Below are 19448 nucleotides of genomic sequence, written 5' to 3' on the forward strand. Positions count from 1 at the left end.
ACCCGCCATCGCCCCCCTTCCCGCTGCAACCACTGGTCACCCGGTGGAAACCTATTGCGCACACAAACCCTAAACCCTAAACCCTAAACCCTAAACCCTAAATCCTAGACCCTAAACTCTAAACCCCAAATATCAAACCCTGAAAGACAAGCCTTAAGTCCGAAATACTAAACCCTGGAGGCCAGAGCTTAAACCTTAGCATCCTCAATCCTACACCCTAAACCCTAAACCCTAAACCCTAAACCCTAACCCTGAGCCATAAACCGTCTACAGTATCTACTTGCTGCTAGCGTTTCGTTTGATTGGTGCATTTTGTGCCTCGCATCCATCAGTTTTTCCCTACCTGAACCCCTAAACCATAAACCCTAAACCCTAAACCCTAAACCCTCGGCGGCTGGGCCATCAACCCCGCTGCTGATGGTCTTCCGCGAGGGGGCCTCAGCAACAGGCCGCTCTCTGCTTCCTCTGCCTGGAGACTGTGGGCCTTCTCCCCCTCCTTCTTCTTCTTTGCCGCTTGACGCATCTGTCTGCATCAGTAGGTTATTTGCTCTTTTAAAGCTGCGGGGTCATACATCTTAGGGTTTAGGGTTTAGGGTTTAGGGTTTAGGGTTTCTGCAGGAAAAATGCATCATTCTACCCGAGGCTCCGATGTCGCAATGGAAGACAAACCCCTCAAACACCATCAAAAATGGGCGGTGTATGTTCAATGCTGCAGCAGCAGCAGCACAAGTAGCAGCAGCAGCAGCACAAGCAGCAGTAGGATCAGCCGGACAGCAGCAGCAGCAGCAGCGGCTCAAGCAAAAACAATAGCATGACCAGCAGCAGCAGCAGTAGCACAAGCAGCAGCAACAGCCCAAGCAGCAGCGGCAGCAGCAGAGGAAGCAACAGCAGCACAAGCAGCACAAGCAGCACAAGCAGCAGCAGCATCAATTAGCACAACCCTCCTCCGGAGAGCAGTGGGGGCCCCTTCAAATTGGGGCCCCCATAGGGGCCCCTTAGTAACGCAACGCCAACTAGGCAGCAGCTGCAGCAATAGCAGGAGCAGCAACAGCAGCAGCAGCAGCTTTCTTTTCCCCTGTTGAGGTGTATAGGCAGCTTACCTTGTTGTGGGGTGTACGTACACCTCGTTTGTTGTCTCTGCAGCACTCTTTTAGCAGCGAGAGCCTCTCTGGGGAATTCTTTGCTGCCTCTCGCCGTCCGTCTTCCTACTTCTGCTATTGATGTTAATGAGTGGCTTGCCTGCCAGGGTAATATCAATGCATGCACTCCTGCTGCTGCTGCTGCTGCTGTTGCTGCTACTGCTGCTGCTGCTGCTGCTGCTTAATTGGCGTTGCGAAGTGTCACTTCACGCACGCCGTGAGATTGGGCTGTGGGTGTAGGTACGCAGTTAGGGTTTAGGGGGGTTTAGGGTTTAGGGTTTAGGGTTTGCGCGCAGTGTACGACATATTCAACGAAGCAACAGTGGTTTGGGGTTTCTGCCGTGAAGTTTGTAGCTGCCGCCGTCTTACTGCTGGCGAGTGAGTTTGTCTGCTGCATCTATCTTATTTAGGGTTTAGGGTTTAGGGTTTAGGGTTTGCTTTCCAGCGGCAGAGACCATACAGACACAAGCAGAAAGAATAATAGAGGAGAAGGAAGGGCAGCAGCAGCCGCAACAGCCGCAGCAACAGCAGCAACAGCAGCAGCAGCAGCAGCTCAGAGTAGTAGCAGCAAGAGCAGCAGCAACAAGAAAGAGCAGTTCAGCGCGAAAGTATTCCTTAGCCCCAATTCCCAAACCCTAAACCCTAAACCCTAAACCCTAAACCCTAAACCCTAAACCTGGGGAAAAAGGAAGCTTGCAGCAACCCTTGTTTGCTTTGCTGCTGCTGAGCTGTACGTACACCTCAGCTTCAGTCTCGTTGCGCCTACTGAACCCTCTTCTCCTGCAAGAGAGCATATAAAAGGCGCGTTAGCAAAGTGCCGCTCCCTTTTGCAAGACACCCGCATTTTCGTATGCCAACCGGGTAAACCCTAAACCCTAAACCCTAAACCCTAATAGGCCCTAATAAGCCCTAATAAGCCCTAATCAACCCTAATCAGCCCTTCGCAAATGTACAGCAAACCCTAAACCATTACCTGAAATACTAAAACCCTAGAAGCTGCAAAGACAGCCGGCGTGTTTACTTCCCAGTGATTAAAAACCCTAAAACGTGCCGTGCTGTGAGGCAGTTGCAAGCCGTGATTTGTTGGAGCTAGGGTTTAGGGTTTAGGGTTTAGGGTTTGTGTTGGTGTGTAGGGCAGGAGTTTCCCCGCAACTTTCCTTCTTTTGTTTCGCACATATTAGTGCAGCTGCTGCAGATGTACTGCCATATATACAGACAACACTTTGACTGGCTGTTGGAGGTAAACCCTAAACCCTAAACCCTAAACCCTAATAAACAATAAACCCTAGCCAGCAACAAACCCTAATTAACAACACCGACTCACCCTATATACCCTAATAAAGCTCAACACAAACCCTTAAAAACACCGACGAAGCAAACCCTGACAAACCCTCAACAGCAAACCCTAATAAACCCTAATAAGCCTACTGCACTCTAATAATGAATCGCAAACCCGAATAAACATTAAACAAGAATACTAAACCCTAATAAACCCTAAACACCAGTAGTAAACCCTAATAAACCCTAATAAACCCAAGCGGACCCCAGAAACACAAATATAGACGAGGGGAAACCCTAGGAAGAGGTAGAAACCCTAATAAGCCTTACTAAACCCTATTAAACCCTAAACCCTAGACCCTAATAAACCCTAAAAAACCCTAATACTGACGACCTTGCTCCCTTAGAAGTACTGCACTGGTAGTCAAAGGCCAGTGGATTGAAGCTCTCAGCTGCTGCAGACAGCAGCAGCACTAGGTAGCAGCAGCAGCAGCAGCAGCGGCAGCACAAGCAGCAGCAGCAATTGTGTTGACACGACCCGAATGCAGCCGCTGCAGCAGCAGCAAGCACAGCAACAGCAGCAGCAGCAGCACCGGCTGCAGCATCACCAACTACAGCAGCAGCAGCAACAGCAGCAGCAACAGCAGCAGCAGCAAGAGTGTATGTTGTTTGTTGCTGCTGTTTAGACAGACACTGTAGCACATGTAAATTCTTGCTTTAAGCACGCCCTCTTCTTTGGGATGGAATTCAGTCTGGTGAAGATAGACGACGTCGCCCCCATTAAGGCAAGTGTCTCCTTTTACAGCCAACTGTCTCCTTTTCATGCTGAGTACTACTGTCTCCTTTCACCACCAACTGTCTCCTCTCACTGCCAACTGTCTCCTTCTATTGTTGAGTACTATCCTAAACCCTAAACCCTAAACCCAAACGGCTAGCATGGGGCCCCACAGGGGCCCCCTGTGGGGGCCCCCACAGGGGTCTCCAACGGGTCCCTAGAAGACCCTTCAAGGAGCCCCCAAAAGAGCCTCAAAGGGGCCCCCCAAAGGGCCCCCAAGGGGCCCCTAGAAGGGCCTCAAAGGGGCCCCCAAAGGGCCTCAAAGGGACCCCCAAAGGGACTCCAAGGGGCCCCTAAAAGGGCCTCCAAGGGCCCCGCAAAGGGTCCCCGAGGGGCCCCCTAAGGGCCCTACGATGCTCTTGTGTATGTGCATGCGTCATCACTTATAAGAAGAAACCCCAAAGGGTTTAGGGTTTAAGAAGAATGTTTGGGCCCCTTTGAGGCCCCACCACTACCTCTTCCTCTCTAAACCCTCAAGGGCCCCCTAGGCCCTTGATCACAGCCATAACAACATAAAAACTCCTACGGGGGCCCTAAACCCTAAACCCTAAACCCTTGCTGCACCTCTTGGGGGCTTTCACAGTGGTGGGGGCCCTTGGGGGCCCCTCCAGAGGTGGGGAGGAGGCCTTCAGGAGACAGTAAATAAGGGTGTCTCCTTTGCTAGTGTGCGTGCCTTTGTGTTTGCTGCTGGTGCTGCTTGTCTCCTTGGGGGCCCCCAGCTGTCTCTCGGCTATTCGTTTGCTGCTGCTCTTCTCAGGGCCTCACGCTGCACTTCTTGGAGCAGGCTCAGAGGGAAATAGCAGAAGCAGAGGCAGCAGATGACCAGCAGCAGCAGCAGCAGCAGCAGCAACAGCAGCAGCAGCAAAGAGACGCAGCCCTGCTGCAGCAGAAGGGACAGCAGCACATGCAAGAACAGCAACTGCGCCGTCCCCTTTAAGGCCCGTTGATAATCAGGGGCCCCCAAAGAGGCCCTGCAACGAAAGCAGGGTACATTCAAGGGGCCCCCCATCAGTCAAACTTATATTGCCAGCGCTAACCAACAACCTCAACTCAGTTGGGGGCCCCCGAAGGGCCTCTTAAGGCCCTAAGGATTCTAAGGGCCCTCTAAATGCCTTGGGGGCCCCTTAGAGAGTTGGGGGCCCCTTACAGCGTTGGGGCCCCCCTGGAAGCCTCGGGGCTCCCAGAGAGGCTAAACCCTAAACCCTAAACCCTACACCCTAAACCCTAAACCCTAAACCCTATAACTTTTAGTGCATTGAGACCATCTAGGAGCTTTGGGTCCCCCAAAGGCCTTGGGGGGCCCCCGAATGACGTGGGGGCCCCTGAGAGCTGTGACAGCCCCTGAGAACGTTGGGGCCCCCCGGGTCCTGGGGCCCCCTGAACCACTTGGGGGCCCCTAGGCGCCCCTGGGGGCCCCTAGGCGCCCCTGGGGGCCCCCCTATTCGATGGGGCCCCTCTGAGGGACTGTTGGTAGCACAAGCAATACACGGATGGACTCCAGCTGCAGTTGACAAGCACAGACAAAAACCCTAAACCCTAAACCCTAAACCCTTATTTCGAAGCCCTAGACAACCAACCCTCCCTCAGCCATTCAAATCAAAGAGAAGAACTGCAACATAAAACCCTAAACCCTAAACCCTAAACCCTAAAACCCTAAATCCCAACTCACTCCTTCGTTCTGTAGCACCACTGACAGCCACCCGTGCTGCGCCTCGTCTTCTGGTACCACTGCAGCAACGCAGGCTCTCAAACCCTAAACCCTAAACCCTAAACCCTAAACCCTAAACCCTAAACCCTGACGCTGAAGGCTAGGGAAGGGCCGTGACGTACGCAGCGCCACAAGCCCATCGATCTCCTTCCCCTGGCTATTGCTGCAGTCCAGCAGTGCCTGAAACGCAAACCCTAAACCCTAAACCCTAAACCCTAGAGCGTCCGTCGTAGATCCTAGACCCTAAGTCCTAAACTCTAAACCTTAAACCCTAAACCCTAAGCATACCTTGAGGCCAGCAATAAGGTGCTTCGTGAGGACCGAGCGGACGAAGGAGACATTCTCCAAACCTGCACACATACGAAGTCTAGCCCTAGCCTAAAGAGCTAGGGTTTAGGGCTAGGGTTTAGGGCTAGGGTTTAGGGTTTAGGGTTTAGGCTGAGGCTAGGGGCTTCCTAACCTTCTTGCCCCTCAGGCACAAGACGACTGCAGCGAGTGTACATCGCCTTGGCGGTCACGAGCTCAGACGCTGAACACACAAACCCTAAGCCCTAAACCCTAAACCCTAAACCCTAGAGTCCAAGTGTTGTCTCCAAGGCCAGGTGAGGAGGGCTAGGGTTTAGGGTTTGGCGGACCCGCAGAAACAGCCAAATCAAATGCATTGCAGTCCTGAGGGTTTATGCTGCCTTCAAGGGTCACCTCCTCGCCGCCTGCAAAAACCCTAAACCCTAAACCCTAAACCCTAAACCCTTAACCCTTGATCCCAGTGAACGCTTTCCTTGCGTGCAAAACACAATCGTATGTGATCCAGACTGCCCTTCAGTGCACAATATAGGGCGTAGGGTTTAGGGTTTAGGGTTTGGGGGTACCGAGTTTGCGGAGGCGCTCCAGCATCGCAAGGAGACTCTTGACACGCGGGAGCTCTAAGTTCGACTGTACATCCAAACCATAAACCCTAAACCCTAAACCCTAAACCCTATGAAATCAAAGCATTAGGGCTGGTTGAGGGTAGAGTCTGCATGGAGGGACCGAATCTGGGCATGCCACCCTTTTAGGGTTTAGGGTTTAGGGTTTAGGGTTTAGGGTTTTGCTTGCTTTGCAGGGAGGAATCTCAGGGGTGCCGGCTTCATCTACTGCGGGGCCCTGTAAGGGGACAACGCGGCAGTCCTAAGGAGACTCAGAAGGAGACAGATGGTTGTTGGGGTGTATATACACCTCGTTGTAGCAAGAAGAGACAGAAGAAGAGGCTATTGCTTATTTATTTAGCTGCATATATACTCCAGAGGTGCGGCTGTAAATGCGGGGAAAGCTGCCGCGCAATCAAACCCATCCAAGCAGATCCTCCAAACCCTAAACCCTAAACCCTAAACCCTAAACCCTAAACCCTAAACCCCTAGCATCCGATTATACCTGGGTTATCCAGACGTTGGCCAGCTGAAGGTCGGTAAATTCAAACACCAGCGCTCCCTGTCCCATCCGCCTGCAGGAGAACCCTAAACCCTAAACCCTAAACCCTAATCCTTAAACCCTAAACCCTAAACCCTGAAAGTAATCTCCGGTTTATACAAGTCTTTCGCTTTGCCTCAAATTCTTCAGCGCAGTTGCGCCTCTACTTGAAGAACAATCCCACTCACTATATTGCATCATCCCTTAGGGTTTAGGGTTTAGGGTTTAGGGTTTAGGGTTTACTTAGCGAGCTTGACTGTTATCCTACGACAACTCTGAGCTAACTTCAATGTACTCAGCAATTGCCGAGGCTCCACTTGCAGCGCCACGCAGTTATTTCGTTTGCTTTCTAATATCCAGCCCACATTAAACACCTCCGCCTACGCACAAACCCTAAACCCTAAACCCTAAACCCTAAACCCTAGACCTTTGCCACAATTATTTCCAGAAGAGCAGCATTGTAGGATTAGGATCAATCAAGGACTAGGAACTACTGTGAGGGTTTAGGGTTTGGAGTCAAGGAAGAAGAATTAGGGTTTAGGGTTTGGAGTGAAGGAAGAAGAATTAGGGTTTAGGGTTTGGAGACCATGTCTAGCTCGGAGTAGAGTTCACAGAAGGGTTGTCTTGTGTTTAAACTAAGTTTTTTTGGGGTTAGCTTAAGACAGCAGCTGCCGGGGGTCCCCCCCCTAGCTAGCCGCTGCAGCGCCGCCGTTATCCCTGCAGCACGCAAAACAAACCCTAAACCCTAAACCCTAAACCCTAAATTATAAACAGCAGGGCTGTAGCAAAAAGAACCACCTACCAATCAGATGGGGAAGCGCTTCCAGACGCAGAGAGGCACTGAACTTCATCTTGCCAGAGATCTTGAAACCCTAAACCCTAAACCCTAAACCCTAAACCCTAAACCCTAAACCCTAACCTTCAACCCTAAACCGTCGATCCTGGGTCATGTGCAGAAGCTGTTAGGCAGCCCACAATGGGGCCCCATTGGACATACGGTTGGGGATTTAGGGTTTGGGGTTTAGGGTTTAGGGTTTGGGGTGTAGAGAGATAAGGGCCCCTTGCAAACCCTAAACCCTAATCGCAGAGCAGTAAGCCCTGCACCCAAAAACCCTAAACCCCAGACCCTAAACCCTGAATATGTAGCGAGAAAGAATCTTCAGGCTGAAAGAAGCAGATAAAATATATATAATATATAAATATATTTAGAGGGGCCCCCCGCTGTCTACGGTACCCTATGGGGGGCCCCTGGGTCTTGGGGGCCCCCTAGCTTTGTTTGTTTGCGCCGATGTTTTTTCTTTTTGAATAACTCAATTAAATTAATATATTTATTTATTTATTTATAACTAAATACATAAAAAGAAGATAAAAGGCTGCAGCTTCTCTTTCTAGTTCCTCTCCCACCGACCCAAACACACCGTTGGGGGGCCCCCTCGTTTTGCTGCAGTTAGGGGGGCCCCTCAGCAGCAGGGGGGCCCCTCGTGCTGCAGTATATAAGCGCAGTTTAGGGGGGCCCCTTACTGTACCCTTTTGAATGGCAGCAGCAAGCAGCACCCATCCAGGGGCCCCCCTCAGCTTCGACAGGTGGGGGGCCCCCAATGAACTCAGCAGGGGGCCCCCTTTTGCTGCTGGACTCCCCTCAAGCATAATATCGCCTGTAAGAGAGACAGCGAGTTATCAGCACTACACAAGGAAGCCGTTAGGCAGCAGCAGCAGCAGCAGCAACAGCAGCAACAGCAGCAGCAGCAGCAACAGCAGCAACAGCAGCAGCAGCAGCGGCAGGAACAACAGCAGCAGCAGCAGCGGCCGGAACAACTGCAGCAGCAGCAACAGCAGCAGCAGCAGCAGCAGCATAGGGGCCCTTATTAGGGAACTTGTCCAGTCACGAGTTGCCGCTCTGGGCCTTAAGGGGGCCCCCCAAGCAGCAAAGCAGAGGGCTCGCAGCGCTGCCTGGGGGGCCCTCCTCAGGCCCTCTATTCATTGCAACAACAGCAGTAGCAGCAACGACAGCAGCAGCAGCAGCAGCGACACGAAACAAGCACAAGATCTCACGCTGCTGCTGCTCCTGCAGCAGAAGCAGCTTCTGCTGGTGCAGCAGCAGCAGGATGACGCACATTTCCTGGGGTTTGCTGCTGCAGCAATCTGCGGTGATTGGGGAACAGAGGGGGGCCCCACGGGGGCCCCCATAGACTCCTGGAGGGGCCCCCCTCCGCCTTACAAGGACCTGCAGCAGCCCCTGCAGCATCAAGACCTCATCGTGAGGCGCTACGAAGACGGCTTTCGCTGCTCCTACAGCAGCATCAGTATCAGCAGCAGCAGCAACAACAGCAGCAACAGCAGCAGCAGCAAGAACCGACTGCTGCGACTCCCCAGCATGCGTCTTGGGGGCCCCTTGAAGAGAGGGGCCCCCAACCATCACTATCATTTTCCTCGGCGTTGCGTCTGACTTTAAAACAAGACAGCTCAGCCATCACGAGGGATAGGGGCCCCTTGGGGGCCCCCTTGGTATGCTCTTTAAGGGGCCCCTTTGGGGGCCCCTGTGGGGGCCCCTGTGGTGTGGGGCCCCCTGTAAAGGGCTCAGTAAGAGGGGCCCCCCTTCAGGAATTGCTGTCTCCTGATGAATCTTCTTGCGGTGCTCCTAACGGTCTCCTCTTTGGGGGCCCCCAGTGGGGGGCCCCCCCTCTGTCTCTACAGCTTTGGGGGGCCCCTCCTCCTTCAAACAGCTCTGAAACAGAACCAGCAGCAAAACAGGAAAGGGCTCCTCCCTCAAGCAGCAGCAGCACCAACAACAATAACAGCAGCAGCAGCAGCAGCAGCTGGTTGCTTGGGGGCACTGCAGCAGGCCTCATCGGGGACATAAAGGAGGGGGGCCCCTTTGGTGTCTCCTCGAGGGGCTTCATGGGGGCCCCCCAAGAGCCTCTGGAGGGGGCCCCCCAGTCGTCTATAACCGACTCCTTTCGTGCGTTTCTCTGCAACAAGGAAGCAGCAGCAGCAGCAGCAGCAGCAGCAGCAGCAGAGGAGCAAGAAAACCCTAGAGGTGCTGAAGGAGCCTTTGGGGCCCCCCGCTTCGCCGGGGCCCTGAGGGGCCCCCTGGAACTCCCATCTGTGGGGGCCCTCCCGAGCAGTGTTGCTGCTGCAGATCCTGTAGCAGCAACTGCAGCAGCTGCTGCTGAAGAGCAGCAGCTGCTGCTGCGCCGTTTCACCGCTCTGTCTCTTAGAGGCGAGAAAGCATCTGGGGTGTCTGTGGGGCCCCACATGGAGGGGACTCTGCTGCAGCTGCAGCAGCAGCAGCAGCAGCATCTAATGCCCCCAATCCCATCAAAAGGGGGCCCCCAAAGGGGGCCCCCCTGCTCCTCTGGGGGTCTCCTCTCTATCCCTGAAGGGGCCCTGCTGTACCCTCACCGGGGGCCCCCAGAAGAGGGGGGCCCCCCTAGACCTGGGGGCCCCCCTGGATGTAGAGGGGGGCCCCCTGAAGAGGGGGCCCCCCCTAATTCATTGCCAGCAAATATTTGGCTGGCAGCTACCCGACCCTATCGCTCAGCAGAGGGGGCCCTCGCGCTGCGGCTGCCAGCAGCAGCAGCAGCAGCAGCAGCAGAAAGTTTAGCTGAGGCGGCACTCGGAGGCACCCTTATGGGCCTCACGCAGAGGTGAGCACCAGCAGCAGCAACAGAAGCAGCAACAACAAAAGCAGCAGCAGCAGCAGCAGCAGCAGCAGCAGCAGCAGCAGTAGCAGCAGCAGCAGCAGCAGCAGCAGCAGCAGCAGCAGTAGCAGCAGCAGCAATAGCAGCAGCAGGCTTCCTTGTCTTTTGTTGCTTCTGCGTTGTCCTGTCTCAGGTTAGAGACAGCAAGAGCAGCACTGCTGCAAGGAGACAGACAGCTGGAGGAGACAGACATCCCACCTGCTGCTGAGAGCCCCAGGGCCCCCCCTACTCTGCTGCATCTGCAGTGGTCTCAAGCAAGACCCTGGGGGCCCCCTCAGGGGCCCCCGGGGGGCCCTAGGGGGGCCCTAAAGGTTGAGCAGCTAAGCTCTGCGCCTCTTTGGCTTCGCTGCTGCTGTGCTGCACTTTGTGGAGACCCTTCTCCTTTGTTTCCTCTTGCTGCTGTCTGCTGCTGCTGCAGCAGCACGAGCCCGGAGCAGCAGCAGCAGATGATCTCTCCTGAGGTGTACATACACCCGCAAGAGGTACTCTTCAGGTCCGCCTGCTGCAGCAGCAACAGCAGCAGCAGCAGCAGCAACGGTGGCTGCCCTGCAAGGGCACGGCCTTTCTTTGCTGCTACTGATTTGTGCTGCTGTTACGAGGCGCTGATCGCTGCGCACGGCCCCACAGCAGCAGCAACAGCAGCAGCTGAAAATGCAGCAGCAGCAGCAGCAGCAGCAGCAGCAGCAGCAGCAGCAGCACGTGAGGGCGCCTGCAAGGTTTCGGGGCCCTGGAGGGACGCCCTGCAGGAAATTGCTGAGTGCGCCACTGACAAACCTTTGAGGCTGCACGTGCTGCTGCTGCTGCTGCTGCTGCTGCTGCTGCTGCTGCTGCTGCCGCTACTGCTCGTGTCCTGGCTTCTGCGACAACAGTTGCATTTGCTGGTGTTGTTGCTGCTGCCTTTGCTTGCTGCTGTTGCTATTGCTGCTGCTATTGCAGTCGCTGCTGCCTGTGTTTGTTTTGCTTCCTGCTGTTGCTGCTGCTGTTGCTATTGCTGTTGCTGATGCAGCAACAGGTGTGGGGCTCTGCTGCTTTGTTTGCAGTTTGGGGTCTCTTGTGCTGCGGCTGAAGTCCTTCTGTACAGAGTTTCTGCTGCCTCCTTCTGTGGTCATCTCCCGCAGCAGCAGCAGCAACAGCAGCAGCAGCAACAGCAGCAGCAGCAGCAAGCAGCAGCAGCAGCAGCAGCAGCGGCCTCTGTTTTATGGCCTTACTCTAGCTGCCTTTGCTAGGGCTGTTGAGGCGGAGTTGTTGGCTTTTGAAAGATACTTAGTAAATGAGGTGTATATACACCTCAAGTGCTGCGGCTCCCCGCTGCTGCTGCTTGCAGCAGTACGCCGCTGGCAGCCTTTGCTGCTGCTGCTCGCCCGCCTCTGTGGCCTAGACTTCCCCTGCAGCAGCAGCAGCAACAACAACAGCAGCAACGACAGCAACAGCAGCAGCAGCAGCAACAGCAACAGCAGCAGCAGCAGCAACAGTAGGGTACTGTGGCGCTTCCCTCGAGGGACAGCTCTGCTGTCTCGCCTAATGACGGCTTGCGCTGCGCTGCAGCACCTCAGGAGGGCTCCTCTCCTGCAGCAGCAGCAGCAGCAGCAGCAGCAGGTTTATGGTGGGGAGGCCGCCTTAGCCCTCCGGCTGCTAGAAGCCTCTGCCCCTGCCTTTCTGCACACGTTGTCTCGCTGCTGTTTTGCGGTGAGGGTTTAGGGTTTAGGGTTTAGGGTTTGGTTACATGGCTCCGTTCTTCACAGAGACCTAAAGCTTCTAGTGGGTGTTTCTTCGGTATTGCGAACTAGGGTTTAGGTTTAATGGTGCAGGGATTATGGTTTAGGGTTTAGGGTTTAGGGCTTAGGGTTTAGGGTTTAGGGTTTAGGGTTTGGGTGGGGAGTGCGGTTTGGGGCCCTCAGGGTACACTGGAGGATCTGTCTTTGGAGTTTTCAGCGCCATTTGAGGGCCCCCCGGGGGGCCCCCCTGTGTGGGGTGTACGTGCACCGGGGTCCTGCGAGCTGCTGCTGCTGCTGCCGGAGCCTCTTCTCTTTCTGGGGCCCCTTGCTGCGCGGTGTACCGCGCTGCAGCAGCTGCTGCTGCAGTACGATCCTGCTGCTGCTTCTGCTGCTTGTCTCTTCCTCTCGCAGCAAGCCGCCAGCAGCCACACCCACAGCCAATGCAGCGGCCGCAGCAGCAACAGCAGCAGCAACAGCAACAGCGGCAGCAGCAGCAGCAGCAGCAGCAACAGCAGCAGCAGCAGCAGCACCATTCCTGAACCGGAGTCGGACCCCATAGAAGAGTCATGGGGGGGCCCCAAACGTCTTTTTGGGGCCCCTGGGGGCCTCGGATTTGCCGAGTTTTGTGTTGCAGTGCAGCAGCAGCAGCAGCGGCAGCAGCAGCAACTGATGCTGCAGCCGCCTACAGTTCCAGCGTTGCAGGATGCCCCCAGCAGCAGCAGCATCAACACCAGCAGCAGCAGCAGCAAGGACTGCGGGGAAGAAGTCAGTTGCTGCAGCCTTCCTGCGACTCCAACAGCTCTTATGCTGCAGGGAAGCCCGTGCAACAGCAACAGCAGCAGCAGCAACAGCAACAACAACAGCAGCAGCAGCAGCAGTTCGTTGTTTCTTACATTTGAGGCCCGTAGCATTGCAGCAGCAGTCTCGCAGCAAGACAAATGCTTCGCAGCAGCAGCCAGCCGTCTTCTTAGCCTTGCTGTAAACGGAGAGACAGAAACGTCCGTTGCTGCTGATCTGCAGCAGCAGCAGCAGCAGCAGATTCTGCTGCTGCAACGGGATATACAATATGAGCAAAACCAGCAGCAACAGGACCAACAGCAACAGGAAGAACCGCCAGAACAGGCGGAGCAGCAGCAGCAGCAGCAGCAGCAACAGGAGTCTACCGGCGAGTTTGCTGCTGCTGCTGCTGCTGCTGATGCAGTTGTTCCTGCTGCTGTTGCTGCAGCGCAGGAAGCCCCGCAGGTGGGGGCCCTGGGGGCCCCCCAACGTTTAGAGTGCGTGAGGGGGGCCCCCCTGGGTAAGGTAGATAGAGGGGAAGGGCCCCCCGGGGGGCCCCCTTGCATGCAGCCACGAACAGAAGTTTCTGTGGGGTGCTTGGGGGCCCCTCTAGTGATGCTGCTGCAACGGCCGCTGCTGCTTCAAGGGGCCCTGTACAATAAAGCATTGATGCTGCTGCTGCGGAGAGACGGAAGCCTCAGGGGGCTGCTGCAGCAAATAAAACAGGTGTGGTGGTGGTGGTGCTGCTGCTGATCTTGTTGCTGTTCCTGATGCTGCTGCTCGTGTTGCTGCTCTTGGTGCTGTTGCTGCTGCAGCTCTTGTTGCTGGTGCTGTTGATGTTGCTGCAGCTGCTGCTCTTGTTGCTGCTGCTGGTTATTCCCTGCTACTCTCTTCCCGCTCTTGCTGCTGCGCTGCTGCTGGGCTGCCCGCCCGTGCTGGTGCTGCTGCCACTCCTGCTGCTGCAGCTGCAACTGCTGCTGCCTCTGTTGATTTTTCTTTTGCTGCTGCAGCTGCTGCTGTACGAATCAACTCACGCTGTCCAGGAACTTCGAGTGCTGCTGCACCAACGGCTGCAGCAGCATGTCGAGCACCAGCAACAGCAGCAGCAGCAGCAGCAGCAGCAGCAACAGCAGCAGCAGCAGCATCAGCAACAACATGCAGCAGGACAGCTGCACAGATATGGGATCCGCTTCCCCGCAGTCCAGGTACCCGCAGAGCAAGCCGCAGCAAATGTAGCAGCAGCAGCAGGCGCTGCTGCTGCTGCTCGTGCTGGAGCACCTGCTGCTGGGGCGGCCCTGTGTACTGACATCGAGCTGCTGCTGCAGGGGGCCTTAGGCTCCCTCCCCAGCAGCGCAGCAGCAAAGCAGCAGCAACAGCAGCAGCAGCAACTGCTGCGTCTTACCTGCAACATGCGCTCGGGCGTAGCCGCAGCGGCAGCAGCAGAAGCAGCAGATGCAGCAGCAGCAGCAACAGCAGCAGCAGAGCTGCTGGGCGCACTCCAGATCCTCCCAGATGCCTCGTCTCCCCTGCAGTTGCTGCTGGCCTCCGTAAACCCTAAACCCTCAATCTAAACCCTAAACCCTCATTCTAAACCCTAGGCCCGCAATCTAAACCCTAAACCCTCATTCTAGACCCTAAACCCTCAATCTAAACCCTAAACCCTAAAAGGCGTTCCTGAAGTCCCGCGGGGTTCAGGAAACGCAGTGCTTCATGAAGCGTCACAGTTGAGGGTTTAGGGTTTAGGGTGTAGGGTTTTGCGTTGAGGTGTACGTGCAGCCTGTAAGGGAGAGGTACTCTGACGTCTTTGTTTTCCTCCTGCGTCTTGATGCTGCTTTGGGGGCGCTCGGTGATTGTTGGCTGCTGCGCAGGCAGCAGCAGCAGCAGCAACGCCAGCAGCAGCAACAGCAGCAGCAACAGCAGCAGCAGCAACAGCAGCAACAGCAGCAGCAGCAGCGATTTGCTGCTAGATCCTTGCAGCTGCAGCTGCAGCTGCAGCACTTTTTAAGGGCAGTAAAAGACTTCGCCTTGACAGACGCCATTGAGGCAGAGTGGAAGCTGCTGCAGGGACAAGTAGCAGCAGCAGAAGCTGCAGCAGCAGCAGCAGCAGAGACAGCAGATGCAGCAGCAGCAGCAGCAGCAGGAAAGAGTAGTCTAACCTTCTTTGCGCTCGTTGAGGCCCACAGCCGCTGCGCCGAGAATATATATACCAGGTCAGTGCACTAGCAACAGGTGCAGCAGCAGCAGCTGCAGCAGCAGCAGAAGCTGCAGCAGCAGCAGCAGCAGCAGCAGCAGAAGCTGCTACTGTTGATTTTATGCATGAAATGCTGCTGCTGCTGTTGCTGCTGCTTCTGCTGGTGTTGATGCTGCAGGTGTCTCCTGTCTCCTCGTCTCGCCCCTCTTCAGAAGAAGCTGCTCGCAATAATGCAGTGCGCATGGCGGCTCAGGGCGTTGCTGCTGCGGCAGCAGCAGCAGCAGCAGCAACAGCGACAGCAGCAAGAGTTGGGAATGCTGCAGGATGGTCTTGAGGGCACTCAGCAGCAGCAGCAGCAGCAAGGTGTTGTGCGGGCGTCTCTCTCGCGTTGCTTCTCTCTTGCTGTTGCCTCCTCTACTCCAACGACGGCAGAATCAGCAGCAGCAGCAGAAGCAGCAGCAGCAGCAGAAGCAGCAGCACGCGAGTTGGAGTGTCTATACTTTGATTACGAGCGCAGCAGCAGGGCCTTTGTGAGGGCCCTCTTAGTGCTGCAGCCTCTAAACATTCTGTCTCCTTTGCTGCTGCGCCTCAACTTTAATGGAGTTGCTGCTAAACTGTACAACAAATAAGGGGGGCCCCTAAGGCCTCTAAAGGGTGCTTACGCATAAGGGCCCCCTAAGGGGCCCCGAGCGATAAAGATAAGGGCCCCCTTAAAGGGCCTTTATATAAAAAGGGCCCTCAAGGGCCCCCAAAGGGCCCTTTTAAGGGCCCCTAAAGGACCCTCTAAAAGGTCTCTAAAAGGCCCTCTAAAGGGCCCCCAAAGGACTCCAAAAGGGTCCCCTGAAGGGCCCCTAAAGGGCCCCCTTGAGGGCCCTCTAAAGGGCCCTTTAAAGGGCCCTAGGGCCCTCCAAAGGGCTCACTAAAGGGCCCCTAAAGGTCCCTATAAAGGGCCCCCTCTAGAGGCCCCTAAAGGGTGTTAATAAATGGGGCCCCTTTAAAGGGTATTACTATTGGGGGCCCCCTTCTTTAAAGGCCCTCAACGCTTAGGGGCCCCCTTAGACTGCTTGTAAGTGCGCTTTACTATAGAGGGCCCAAGTAAGGGCCTCACTCAATCTATAAAAGATTTTTATATAGTAAATTATTAATTAATAATTTGTTTTGTATAATAAAACTCTTCAATTGTTTTACTCGCGAGGATAGAGGGAAAGGCAAAATAATTAAATATTGCTTCTCTAAACCAGTATATATATATATATATATATATATATGTATATATATATATTATATACATATATATATATATATATTATATATATATGTCCCCGATCATCATTTATAACACCCTTATTTTTTTATTAAGACCCTTCAGGGGCCCCTTTAGTGGGCCCTGTAGGGAGCCTTCTATATCAAGGCGTAAAGAACCTTCATATAGGGGCCCCAATGAAGGCATAGGGGCCCCCAAAGGGATCTTCATAAGGGCCCTCTAAAAGCAATGAGAGGCCCCTCAAAGGTACCCTAAGAGGGTCTCCTCCCTCTCTCCCTTAGAGGCTACGGGCCCTTAGAGGGAGCCCCCTTGGGGCCACAAGGGCCCCTATGCTTAGGCCCCCTAGGGGCCCTTAGGGGCCCGTAGGGGGCCTAAGCATAGGGGCCCCTTAGCGGGGTGAGAGGGGCCTCGAGTTTAGAAGGGTTTGGCCTGGCCATTTGGCTTTAAGCTCAGTTATGTTGTCTCCTTTTTGTTTCTGTCTCTGTCTCCTCTTGTCTCTTCCTGTCTCCTCCAGCTTCCTTCTTTGTCTCCTTCTTTGTCTCCCTCTCTGTCCCCTTTTCTGTCTCCTGCAAGTGCAGGTCCTCTTCTCTGTCTGTCTGTCTGTCTGTCTGTCTGTCTCTTTTATGTGTATATCTCTGTTTATTTCTTTATTTATGTCTCTACTGTTTTGAACGTCCTTCTTTGTGTCTCTTCATTGCTTGCTGTCTCCTTTTGTCTTTTTGTCTCCTTTTCTGTCTCCTCTTGTTTCTTCTTCTTTTCTTCTGTCTCCCAAACCTCATAAGGGCTTAAGTCCCCCAAAGGCGCTGCAACACCTCCCAACTCATTGCTAGCTAGCTAGCTAGCTATGAGTTGGGACTCACTTCAGCTAGCTAGCTAGCTAGCTGAATGGAGGGCTGTGGAGTGTCTCCTGCCCCAGGAGATAGCGCAGGAGGTTCTGCTGCTGCAGCTGCTGACGGTGCTGCTGCAGCAGCAGCAGCACCAGCAGCAGCAACAAGAGCAGCAGCAGCAGCAGCAGGAGCAGGTAGAGGATTTGCTGCAGGCGTCTTTGCTTTAGAGGCCAGCGAAGGGCGGGAGCTTCGTTCTTTTTGTTTGATTTTTGTGTTTAGTTTGCATGCATATCGAATCAAAGATGTCTCTTGTCTGCAGCAGCAAAGCACTAGCAGCAATTTGCTGCTGCAGTCCTTCTTCAATAGGCCTCCCTCTTGAGTAGTTAAGAGCTTGCTTAGCAGCAGCAATAGCAAGAGGGCTCTTCTGTGCGAGTGTAAGGCCTAAGGAGACAGCAGCATTAATAAGTGTCTCCTTATCAGGATATACAGCAGAGACAAACCCTTCCTTCTCTGCTTCTGCAGCAAAGAAAAACCGCGTCGAGAGACAAACCTCTCGAGCCCAGCTGCTGCTGCGCACCAGCAGCGGCAATCTTTGAAGTACCCCTGTGTCTGGAGGCAGCCCTAAATCAATCTCTTTGACGCAAAATGCTGCATCAGCAGCAGCAAGACGTATGTCGCATGCACATAACAGCCCCACACCTGCACCTATACAAGGACCGCACACAGCAGCAATTACTGGCTTACGTATTTCTTCTGCTGCTGCTGTAGCACGCTGCAGCAAACTCACAACTTGCTGCAGACGCAAACCACGACGCCCTACTTCTTCAGGCAAAGGAAATATATGCACAAGAGGATCCTCTTCTCCTCTTGCTGCTGCTGCTGCTGCTGCTGCTGCTGGTTGTTGTTGTTTTTTTTGTGGGTGGGCTTTGCGTTGTTGCTGCTCGTGGGCCCCAGTCGAAGCACCTGCTGCTGCTGCTGTTGCTGCTGCTGAAGAAGAAGAAGAGAAATGAGAATGAGAATGAGAATATGAAGAAGAAGGAGGAGGAGAAGAAGAAGACAACTGCAAGAAGGAGAGATCAATACCGCTGCAGAAGGCAGGGCCCTCACCCGTGAGGATTACGCAGCGGCAAGGTGACCAGTGGTCCAGTGTGCGCATGCAAAGAGGGAACTCCCTCCAGAAGGCAGCCCCAAGGGCGTTGAGTTTCTGAGGACGATTTATACAAACTTCTACTACTAAACACTCCCCTATAGAAGCCGCTATAGAGACACGCAGACTCTCTAAGCCTAACAAGCTTGAGGGAAGACCCACACACTCCGACATCTTCAATATTGACGCAACGGAGAGGGTAATGGGTTCAGTTTAGGGTTTAGGGTTTAGGGTTTAGGGTTTAGGGTTTGGAGGTCGCACAGTAAACCACCCGCCTGTCCAGTGGTCTCAGCCGCTGCAGAGCCCTGAGGTATATATTTGAGGAAGGGAGGGAGATATCCAATAAAAAGCAAAAATAAACAATAATTAATGCAAGAGAACGAAATAAATTAAAACAAGCAACTCAAAATGCATGCACTGATATAACGCTGCATCGCCTCTAAACCAACTGCTGCTGCTTTACGGGCTCATTAGGGTGTTTATTTATTGAAATCCTTGTGTATTTATAAATAAAAAACTAAATTAATTTATTTTCAATAATTATTACTGCATTTAATGCATGCGAAGGACCCCACAAACCCAAGAAATGCTGCCTTCCCTACTGGGACCTGCCTATACACCCGGAGCAGAGTTCAGAGCTGCCTATACACCTCAAAATCTCAACGTAGAAATATTCTGCAACCAGTTCCCCCTTCTCCCTTATGTGGCATCAATTAAATGCTTTAAATGGTCTCGTTCCCCTCTGCTACACCCTACGGGCCACTGAGGCTTCACAGCTAAACCCTAAACACTAAACACTAAACACTAAACACTAAACCCTATATCCTCAGTTATGCTGCAGAGTAGGCGGGGGCGGGTGGGGCTGAGGTCTCACTATCCGTCGGCCATGCCGCAGTCCTCCCGGCCCTAGGCCTCGGGCCCCACACTCAAGGGGGGTGACCACGGTACTACGGGCACTGCTGGCTAGCTAGCTAGCTAGCTAGGCAATTACAAGCAAAGGTGCAGCGATTTTGCAAGGAGACAGTCGGAAAGGCCTCGAGGGCATTGTCTATCTGCACGCAAGCCCCATCCACTGTGGCTGCCTTCAAACCCCTCCTCCTAAACCCGATAAACCCTAAACCCTAAACCATAAGCTCCAGACCCTAAACCCTAAACGCTAGCCCCTAAACCCTAGCCGGTGAAGTGTTTTCTCAATCATCCCACTCCAGCAGCTCTAACGCGCAGCACTTGAAGATGTGCCCTAGCGGTCCCCAGAGGAGGGGCCCACCAAAGCAGGGGCCCCCCTCTTTCGTAATAGACAAAAGAGGGGGCCCCCTGGTTTGGGGCCCCCCATTTATGTGCTTCGCAGCACAAACTGCAAATGCAGCAACAAAACGTGCAGCAAAAAAAACTGTCTCATTAATTCTTTCTCGACTGTATG

The 19448-nt window shown here is 54.1% G+C and overlaps 3 protein-coding genes across 3 annotated transcripts; 2 read left to right on the forward strand and 1 right to left on the reverse strand.

Annotated features, from left to right (window-relative positions):
* Positions 1–417: 417 nt before the first annotated feature.
* EAH_00003400 (mob1/phocein family domain-containing protein, putative) lies at positions 418–4189 on the forward strand (the record flags this gene model as incomplete). The annotated part of the gene is made up of 7 exons (XM_013397478.1): positions 418–535; positions 619–695; positions 1436–1517; positions 1585–1747; positions 1885–2000; positions 2273–2379; positions 4010–4189. The coding sequence occupies 7 exons, from the start codon at positions 418–420 to the stop codon at positions 4187–4189; spliced, it is 843 nt and encodes a 280-aa protein (XP_013252932.1).
* A 501-nt stretch (positions 4190–4690) lies between these two features.
* Positions 4691–7257, reverse strand: EAH_00003410 (hypothetical protein, conserved; the record flags this gene model as incomplete). The annotated part of the gene is made up of 11 exons (XM_013397479.1): positions 4691–4753; positions 4922–4980; positions 5083–5140; positions 5249–5310; positions 5421–5489; positions 5596–5670; positions 5830–5893; positions 6371–6440; positions 6650–6786; positions 6993–7123; positions 7209–7257. The coding sequence occupies 11 exons, from the start codon at positions 7255–7257 to the stop codon at positions 4691–4693; spliced, it is 837 nt and encodes a 278-aa protein (XP_013252933.1).
* Positions 7258–7940: 683 nt separating this feature from the next.
* Positions 7941–15419, forward strand: EAH_00003420 (hypothetical protein, conserved; the record flags this gene model as incomplete). Its single annotated transcript, XM_013397480.1, has 8 exons — positions 7941–8663; positions 8705–10053; positions 10241–10864; positions 11148–11793; positions 12006–13124; positions 13643–14146; positions 14376–14809; positions 14969–15419. 8 exons carry the CDS (start codon positions 7941–7943, stop codon positions 15417–15419), a joined length of 5850 nt encoding a protein of 1949 aa, XP_013252934.1.
* Between the last annotated feature and the right edge of the window lie 4029 nt (positions 15420–19448).

The sequence above is a fragment of the Eimeria acervulina genome, genomic scaffold (genome assembly GCF_000499425.1).
Source record: "Eimeria acervulina Houghton genomic scaffold, Eah_scaff12, whole genome shotgun sequence".
Lineage (NCBI taxonomy): Eukaryota > Apicomplexa > Conoidasida > Eucoccidiorida > Eimeriidae > Eimeria > Eimeria acervulina.